This window comes from Coenobita brevimanus, chromosome 104 (genome assembly GCF_032717465.1).
Source record: "Coenobita brevimanus isolate Jiangsu-jjx chromosome 104, ASM3271746v2, whole genome shotgun sequence".
In the NCBI taxonomy this organism is placed as follows: domain Eukaryota; kingdom Metazoa; phylum Arthropoda; class Malacostraca; order Decapoda; family Coenobitidae; genus Coenobita; species Coenobita brevimanus.
In genome coordinates, this window is record NC_137057.1 from 18,640,460 (window position 1) to 18,650,459 (window position 10,000).

General features: G+C 47.0%; 2 protein-coding genes across 2 annotated transcripts in view; both read left to right on the plus strand.

The window, feature by feature from the left end:
• Window positions 1–10,000, plus strand: part of MED11 (mediator complex subunit 11) — a 427,497-nt gene that overhangs the window by 240,739 nt on the left and 176,758 nt on the right. The window lies entirely within an intron of this gene.
• Window positions 1–10,000, plus strand: part of LOC145416040 (uncharacterized) — a 63,927-nt gene that overhangs the window by 22,330 nt on the left and 31,597 nt on the right. The window contains exons 2-3 of the mRNA XM_080285139.1: window positions 6,127–6,252; window positions 9,680–9,795. Of these exons, the coding sequence (XP_080141265.1) occupies window positions 6,127–6,252; window positions 9,680–9,795 (242 nt within the window). The remainder of the gene's footprint in view (window positions 1–6,126; window positions 6,253–9,679; window positions 9,796–10,000) is intronic.

Here is a 10,000-nt window from a genome sequence, read left to right on the forward strand (position 1 = left end):
TGATACTCCAAGCTTTATTCCAGACTAGCAGAGGACCCGCAATAAAGACGAATTTCCCGGGGCCTTTACGAATAAGAATACGAATAAGAGAGACTAGCCTAGGGTTCTTACTAGTCGAAATACGTAATAAGGAGACTAGCCCAGGGTCCTTACTAGTGGAAATATGGGTAGAATGAGGACTTTATTTTTTTACTGCCTGTCTGTCTGTCTGTCTGTCTGTCTCTCTCTCTCTCTCTCTCTCTCTCTCTCTTCTCGGTATGGATCGTAAAACCTTTCGAGTCACCACTTGTCCTTGTAACTCTCTCTCTCTCTCTCTCTCTCTCTCTCTCTCATAATTTTCTCAACTTACAAATCCAGTTCTCTCTCTCTCTCTCTCTCTCTCTCTCTCTCTCTCTCTCTCTCTCTCTCTCTCTCTCTCTCTCTCTCTCTCTCTCTCTCTCTCTCTCTCTCTCTCTCTCTCTCTCTCTCTCTCTCTCTCTCTCTCACATAATTTTCTCAACTTACAAATCCAGTTCTCTCTCTCTCTCTCTCTCTCTCTCTCCCTCTCTCTCTCTCTCTCTCTCTCTCTCTCTCTCTCTCTCTCTCTCTCTCTCTCTCTCTCTCTCTCTCTCCCTCTCTCTCTCTCTCTCTCTCTCTCTCTCTCTCTCTCTCTCCCTCCCTCTCTCTCTCTCTCTCTCTCTCTCTCTCTCTCTCTCTCTCTCTCTCTCTCTCTCTCTCTCTCTCTCTCTCTCTCTCTCTCTCTCTCTCTCTCTCTCTCTCTCTCTCTCTCTCTCTCTCTCTCTCTCTCTCTCTCTCTCTCTCTCTCTCTCTCTCTCCCATCCGTCTTGTCATTTTAATATCGCCAAGGGAGTGTCACCAGGCCAGGTCATTTATTCTTTAGGTCTAATATTTTAAGACTTATTTTAGGGAAGGCTGGAGAGAGAGAGAGAGAGAGAGAGAGAGAGAGAGAGAGAGAGAGAGGGTTAAAAAGATAAGTGGTTACTAGAAAGGTTTTACGATCCACACTGAGAAGAGAGAGAGAGAGAGAGAGAGAGAGAGAGAGAGAGAGAGAGACGCCAGCAGGTGATTAAGTCTTAACCCTCTCACCGCCAGTTTTTTTTTTTTTACGCAAGAAAGAAGGAACCCAAGGCCTGTACCAATAAGCTGAATATAAGAGTATGGCAGTACGAAAGCATAGTATACTCTCTCTCTCTATCTGTCTATCTGTCTATCTATCTATCTATGTCTGTCTGCTCAGTTCATCCCTTACAGTCTTTCTCCTCTCCTCCCTTCATACCTACTTTCCTCCTTTCTTTGATCTCTTCCTCTCTACATTTATTCCTCTCTCTCTCTCTCTCTCTCTCTCTCTCTCTTTGTCTGTCTGTCTGTCTGTCTCTTCATCCCTCGCAGTCTCTCTCCTCTCTTCCCTCCACACAACTCCCTTCTTAGACCTCTTGCCTCTCTCTCTCCCTCTCTCTCTCTCTCTCTCTCTCTCTCTCTCTCTCTCTCCCTAATTAAAGAGAGCCTAAGTGCCTAAAACTATCTTAATTACGGCGTGGTAAATAAAGAACATGGTTCCATTACAAACTCTTTAGGGGTAACTCTGCCATTCCCCCCGCCTGCTCTTAAAATTCTATCTATCTATCTATCTATCTATTGCCAGACGCCATAATCCCGTAAGGGGTGGCCGTTTGACTTTGAGTTATTTGTTTTACGGGGAGGGGCACTAACCCTCCACCAACCCACTTCTTGACACGTAGGGATCACGTATGGTTTGGTTATATGGTTACCACCCAGCGTTGTAAATGGTTTCTTGGCTTACAGGAAACCATTTGGCTTGTCACTCAATGTAAAGCCACCTGTAAAGGAAAGAAAAGCAATAAGAAGTGACAGGAAAGATGGGAGAAATAGGAAGAGAGGAGGGCAGGCACAAAAAAAGAACGATAAAGGCTAAGGAAGAAGTAGGCAGCACTACATCAAGTGAGTGGATGATGGTGAGAAATAGGAAGAGAGGAGGGCAGGCTCAGAAAAAGAATGATAAAGGTTAAGGAAGAAGTAGGCAGCACTACATCAAGTGAGTGGATGATGGTGAGAAATAGGAAGACAGGAGGGCAGGCACAGAAAAAGAATGATAAAGGCTTATGAAGAAGTAGGCAGCACTACATCAAGTGAGTGGATGATGGTGAGAAATAGGAAGCAAGGAGGACAGACACAGAAAAAGAATGATAAAGGTGAAGGAAGAAGTAGGCAGCACTACATCAAGTGAGTGGATGATGGTGAGAATGAGGAAGAGAGGAGGACAGACACAGAAAAAGAATGACAAAGGTAAAGGAAGAAGTAGGTAGCACTACATCGAGTGAGTGGATGATCGTCGCCACCACCTACCACCAACACTGCTTTTAAAGGACTGGTCATAGGCAGAGGGAAATACAGACAGAGGGAGACAGTTCCGGAGTTGACCTGTTGGATGATGGCAGATGATAATATGTGAGAGTAGTATATCAAGAGTACCTTATTTTCAGCACACACACACACACACACACACACACACACACACACACACACACACACACACACACACACACACACACACACACACACACACACACACACACACACACACACACACACACACACACACACACACACACACACACCTCAACCCTTTGCTCTCACCCCTCCTTTCATTATCAACGAGAAAGTTGCGAGGCTTCCTGCTGAGAGCTGTATTTCTAGTCACGAAGGGAGACTACCTAACGCCTTTTCCTGAGCGATTTATTCTTTTTAACACACCCGACTGTAAAGATAAACGTTATATAGGAAGGAGAGGTGTGAGAGGAGCAGGATAGATAGAAAGATAGATGGTGTGTGTGGAGAGAAGAGCACCACTAGACCACCAGGCGTCCGTTTGGGGATATGGCTACCACCCAGCGTCGTAAATCACTTCTCTGATTATAGGAAACCATCTGGCTTGTCTGAGAGTTGCACTAAATTGAGTGAGTGGATGGTGCCCGCCCCCCACCCTGTCCTTCCACCCATTCCTGGTCACCCTCTCCCCCCTCTTCCTCTTCACACACTCTCCCAGTCAGTCTCTCACTCTGCATTCCCCCCCACCCTGACCTAATACCAACTGACCTAATACTGACCTAATACTGACCTAATACTAACCTAATACTGACCTAATACTGACCTAATACTAACCTAATACTAACCTAATACTGACCTAATACTGACCTAATACTGACCTAACCTAACCTAGACTGTCCTGAATAAAGAAAAAGTGCCAAATTGAAATATGCAACGTAACATCGTCATATCACTATCTATCTACTGCCAGACGCCTAATCCCGTAAGGGGTGGCCACAAACAAATCGCCTCCAAGTCGATCTGTCACCCACCATTTCACTGCCCTCCCCCCAGCTCACTCCCCCCCTCCCTCATATATTTCTCCACCCCATCCCTCCACCTCATCCTCGGTCTACCCCTCCCTCTCCCTCCCTCCACTTCACCTACATACTGTACACCCTCTTAGTCAGTCGTTCATTCTCCATTCTCTCCACATGTCCAAACAACCTCAGTGTATTTCTCCTATCTCAACCACATCCACATCCACCCCACAACGTTCCTTCACTTCTTCATTCGTCAACCTGTCCCTCCACGTCACTCCACATGCTCCTCTCAGGTAACTCATTTCCACTGCTCTCACTCTCGACTTGTCCAAACCACCTCAGTGTATTTCTCCTAACTATCTCAACCACATCCACATCCACTCCACAACGTTCCTTCACTTCTTCATTCGTCAACCTGTCCCTCCACGTCACTCCACATGCTCCTCTCAGGTAACTCATTTCCACTGCTCTCACTCTCGACTTGTCCAAATCACCTCAGTGTATTTCTCCTATCTCAACCACATCCACATCCACCCCACAACGTTCCTTCACTTCTTCATTCGTCAACCTGTCCCTCCATGTCACTCCACATGCTCCTCTCAAGTAACCCATTTCCACCGCTCTCACTCTTGACTTGTTCCCCTCTTGCAAGGACCATCATATCACACTGGCTGAGAATTAAGCACAATATTTCTTTCTGCCTTTTTAATTAACAAACCAATGTCGTAAAAATATCCCCCCAGGAGTAGTGAAGTTAATTAAGGTGTAGTAAAAATAAATTAAGTGAGGTGGAGGGAGGGAGAGGGAGGGGAAGGCCGAGGATGAGGTGGAGGGATGGAGTTGAGAGGTATATGAGAGAGGGGAGAGTGAGTTGGGGGGAGGGTAGTCAAATGGTGGGTGACAGAGGGACTTGGAGGCGTTTTGTCTGCGGCCACCCTTCGCGGGATTAGGGCGTTGGGCAATAGATAGATAGATAGCTAAATAGATAGATAGATAGAAAATAAATTGTTTCCCTTCACGTGGTGGCACTGATATTACCACGTCACACCCTGGCTATCCAAACGCCCTTCAACTACCTCCCTATCCCCCCCCCAAATTGATAGTGGACTGTAGGATAATTGCAAGTGAAGCCTGCAGTCAACTGGGTTCGTATTTTAGGTGAAACTGAATTACACTAGAAACCTAAAAACTATCTGTCTATCTATCTACTGCCAGACGCCTTGATCCCGTAAGGGGTGGCCACAAACAAATCGCCTCCATGTCACCCTGTCCACCTAAAAACATGAGTCAGTGTAGATTTATTTCCGTTGTGATGTAAACGTTTGCCACAAATTGCTTAGCAGTGTGGCCATGTGGAGAGCATGGAGAGTGAGAGACTAACGAGGAGAGTGTATGTGAGTGAGGTGGAGGGGGGGAGAGGGAGGGGGAGGCCAAGGATGAGATGGAGCGTTGTGGTGTGGATGTGGATGTGATAGGAAGCGTTAAGAGAAACACATTGAGGTGGTCTGGCCATGTGGAGAGGATGGAGAGTGAGAGTCTGACGAGGAGAGTGTATGTGAGTGAGGTGGAGGGGGGGGGGAGAGGGAGGAAAAGGCCAAGGATGAGATGGAGGGATGGCGTGGAGAGGTACATGAGAGAGGGGAGTGTGAGCTGGGAGCAGGGCAGTGAAATGGAGGGGGGCAGGGCGACATGGAGGCGATTTGTTTGTGGCCACTCCTTACGGGACTAAGGCGTCTGGTAATAGATAGATAGATAGAGAGTTGTTTGGGTGGGTATTTGGCTTCTTCTCCCCAGCTAAACATACTCCCAGGGGTATTCTGCATGTCTAAGGTATACCATTGCTTATCTCTCTCTTACAGATCATACGGGATATACCTGCAGAGGAATATAATTAAGGACAGCAGTATATACCTGTGTGGTAGGTGGTGGCGACCATCATTCACTCACTTGATGTAGTGCTGCCTACTTCTTCCTTAGCCTTTATCATTCTTTTTCTGTGCCTGGCCTCCTCTCTTCCTATTTCTCCCATCTTTCCTGTCACTTCTTATTGCTTTCCTTTCCTTTACAGGTGGCTTTACATTGAGTGGCAAGCCAAATGGTTTCCTGTAAGCCAAGAAACCATTTACAACGCTGGGTAGTAACCATATAACCAAACCATACGTGATCCCTGCGTGTCAACAAGTGGGTTGGTGGAGGGTTAGTGCCCCTCCCCGTAAAACAAATACCTCAAAGTCAAATGGCCACCACTTACGGGATTATGGCGTCTGGCAATGGATAGATAGATAGATAGTACATACCTAGCGTTATAGTAATGATATAGTACTTTCCATTACAGGTTAAGTACATTTCCTGTGCATTCTTTCCTGTAGTATTGTCATTGATATTTTTCCTAGCTTGCCTTATCGTCTCCTCTCATTTTCCTGCCAAATTAGACTGGAGAGTTGAGTGGGTGAGGGTGGGGAGGATAGGCACCCATAAAAGGTCATCAGGTCATCTTAGGTCATCTCAGGTCATCTTAGGTCATCTTTGGTCATCTTCTCATTTCCCGCCAACTTTGGGTGGAGAGAGAGTTGAGTAGGTGAGGGTGGGGAGGATAGGCACCCACAAAAGGTCATCTCAGGTCTGTGTGGTGTGAGTGGTGTGTGGTGTGTGTGGTGTGTGGTGTGTGTGGTGAGTGTGGTGTGTGTGGTGTGTGTGGTGTGTGTGGTGTGTAGTCTGTGTGGTGTGTGTGGTGTGTATCAATGTCTCTCTCCCACAGCCACGCGCCTGGTCTCCGGTGTGGGGGGGCCTCTGCAGTTTGAGGAGCCGCGGTACTGCCTTCTGCTGGCTGAGGATGCACCGTTGGCCCTGGAGGTGGTTCAGGTACACGCCACGCACAAGGACGGTACGTAGAATGAACCGCTCAGGCGTACCCAAGTACCACCAACGTAGGCTTATCCAGGAACAGCATAATGGGTACAGTGAAGGCCTTAGGTTCTATGGGGTTCTATCTATCTATCTATCTATTGCCAGACGCCTCAATCCCGTTTGGGGTGGCCACAAACAAATCGCCTCCACGTCGCCCTGTCCCCCGCCATTTCACTGCCCCGTTCCCAACTCACCCCCCCCCTCTCTCATATACCTCTACACCCCATCCCTCCATCTCATCCTCGGCCTCCCCCTCCCTCTTCCCTCCTCCACCTCACTCACATACACTTGTACTTCATCATACCCGGGGTTCTTCACTGTACAATATACATGTATTTCATCCAGTCTGAAAACAGTAGACATGTACTTCATCAAATCTGAAAGCTACAGCATAAAATTCATGTACTTCATCCAATCTGGGGTTCTTCACAGTACAGCACAATCTACATGTACTTCATCCTGTCTGAAAACAGTTCAACGCAAGCTACATGTACTTCATCCAATCTGAAAACAGTACATTACAATCTACGTGTTCTTCATCCAATCTGGGGTTCTTCTCAGTACAACACAATATATATGTACTTCATCAAAACAGTACATCATAATCAACATGTACTTCATCAGATCTAAAAACATTCGTCTCATGGTAGCCAGATTACAAGAATAAGTACAAAAGTAATAGATGCGGGAGCTTCAGGGCCCCCTTGGTTAATGTCCTTTGAGTAGTGTGGAGGGGGAGGGTGATTTTGTGTGGTGTGGTGTGAATTGAGAAGGTAGTGTGATGTGGTGTGGTGTGGTGTGGTGTGAGAGGCTAGTGTGGTGTGATGTGGTGTGGTTTGGTGTGGGAGGGTAGTGTGGTGTGGTGTGGTATGGCGTGAGAGGCTAGTGTGGTGTGGTATTGTGTGGTGTGAGAAGCTAGTGTGATGTGGTAAGTCGTGGTGTGAGAGGCTAGTGTGGTGTGGTATGGTGTGGTGTGGTGTGGTGTGGTGTGTTGTGAGAGGCTAGTGTGTTGTGGTGTGGTGTGGGAGGGTAGTATGGAGTGGTGTGGCGTGGTGTGTTGTGGTGTGGTGTCGGAGGGTAGTATGGTGTGGTATGGCCTGGTGTGGTGTAAGAGGCATTAATAGTGTGGTGTGATGTGGTGTGGTGCGGGAGGCTAGTGTGGTGTGGTATGGCGTGGTGTGGCTTCGCAAAAGTCGCTAAAATCTACGGGAATGACAAACCTCGTTTCCGAAAATCATTAGCCAAAGACAAACGAACAGTGTCCCTCCTGTAGACACTCCCGCGTAAAGAAAGAAAGAAAGAAAGAAAGAAGAGAAAAAATCGAGGTGACATGGTTCCGAAACAGAGTGAATACAGTGAAAAGGTTACAAATAAATCATGCTGTATTTGATGGCCTTGTTGTATCTTGAGTTACGTGATACAGTAAGTGGAAAATACAGCCATACTTTGCTCTTTACATGTAGCTCAGTGGCGGGATATGACAGAACTGCTCTCCATCCTCTCCATACCACTTCTTCGTGACTAGTGCCATACCTTGCTGTTGATTTATTGCTACAAGTCAGTGTTAAAGATGGAGAGTGGTGGTTATAGGCAAAGTTAGAGAGAGAGAGAGAGAGAGAGAGAGAGAGAGAGAGAGAGAGAGAGAGAGAGAGAGAGAGAGAGAGAGAGAGAGAGGTAAACGTAATGCAAGGTGACACACAGGGCTGAGATCATCTTAGGTCACACACAGAGCTGGGGTCATCTTAGGTCACACACAGGGCTGGGGTCATCTCAGGTCACACACAGGGCTGGGGTCACCTTAGGTCACACACAGGGCTGGGGTAATCTCAGGTCACACACAGGGCTGGGGTCATCTCAGGTCACACACAGGGCTGGGGTAATCTCAGGTCACACACAGGGCTGGGGTAATCTCAGGTCACACACAGGGCTGGGGTCATCCTAGGTCACACACAGGGCTGGGGTCATCTCAGGTCACACACAGGGCTGGGGTCATCTCAGGTCATCTCAGGTCAAGGCATAATTAGCTACAAAAACACGCCTGCATTAGTCATTTATTTGCTGCTCCCACACCCACACCAGCAGACTGCGCCATGCTCCCAACAGGCCGGTAGCTGAGTTCCTTTATAATATTCCATTCATATTTCTGTTTCAGTTCTCTTTCTCTCTCTCTCTCTCTCTCTCTCTCTCTCTCTCTCTCTCTCTCTCTCTCTCTCTCTCTCTCTCTCTCTCTCTCTCTCTCTCTCTCTCTCTCTCTCTCTCTCTCTCTCTCTCTCTCTCTCTCTCTCTCTCTCTCTGTCATAGAAATATAAATATAAAGAAAGAAGTGAATAGAGAAAGAAAGGGAGGAAGGAAGAAAGTAAGAAAGAAAGAGAAAGAAAAAAAATGAAACAAAGAAGAGGAGGGAAGAGAGAGAGAGAGAGAGAGAGAGAGAGAGAGAGAGAGAGAGAGAGAGAGAGAGAGAGAGAGTTAAAGAAAGACAGGAAATGATCTTGCCTTCCGCCTATGCAATGGTGTAGAGCAGAGAATAATAATAACAATAATAATACCAGCTTCCCACACCGTCCAATAAATTCTGTCTATCTATCTATCTATTGCCAGACGCCTCAATCCCGTTTGGGGTGGCCACAAACAAATCGCCTCCAAGTCGCCCTGTCCCCCGCCATTTCACTGCCAATAAATTACTCTCATGTAATACCAGGTCACGATAAACCCAGCCTGCTCTAGGACTGGAATGACCTGTACTGCCATTTAGGAGTGGTGTAGGAGTGGTATTATGGAGTGGCGTTATGGTTCGTGATAGTGGTAGGAATATAGCCTAACTTGGTATTACTCGGGTACTATGCAGGGGAAATTGTTGGTGTGTGTGTGTGTGTGTGTGTGTGTGTGTGTGTGTGTGTGTGTGTGTGTGTGACGTGACACCAGGAAATTGGAGAATGAAGGAAGATGTGTGTGTGTGTATGTGTGTGTGTGTGTGTGAGAGAGAGAGAGAGAGAGAGAGAGAGAGAGAGAGATCGTAATATATTCCAGTATCTCACCCCTTTTTCTCTCCCTCCTCTTTCTTTTAAATTTTTTCTCTTCAAAGTAGAGATGTTGAAGGTATTGTTTTGTGTGTGTTAGAGGGAAGCTGTGTGTTGCGTTTCTTCTGACCTGAGAGCGTGCTACATTTTATCACCAGCAGCGTGGGTGTTACGTGTGTGTGTTGCCTCTCATGGCCAGGAGGAAGAAATATTGTGTTACTTGTTCCCTGAGTCTGACGAAGGGTTGAGTGTGTTACCTTGCAAAGCGTTGATTGTATTGTTACTCGGGGCTCTTACTTCATTCCTGTCATGGAGGTGTTACTTGTGTTACTTGTGCCACTCTCTCCACGTGTCAAGATGCTACTTACGTCGCTTCTTTCGTCACAGGAACAGCGGTCAGGTACAGCATTACAGGTGGGAACAGAGATGGGTTATTTACCATCCACCAGCATACAGGCCTCATCACACTAGCAGCACACCTTGACTATGAGCTGCAGACGAAGGTAAGGGGGTGTGTAAGCCTCGTGAATGCTTTATGTGGCGTCATCATCACCAATATCATCATCATCATCATCACACCGTCAGGACACCACCAGACACAAAAATAAGTTGGACCTGTAATGTTTCGTGTCTTCAGATCTTCCTTTTGCAAATTACACGCCAACTTGTTAAACTCTCCCACAGGTTGCACTTCTAGCCTAACAACTA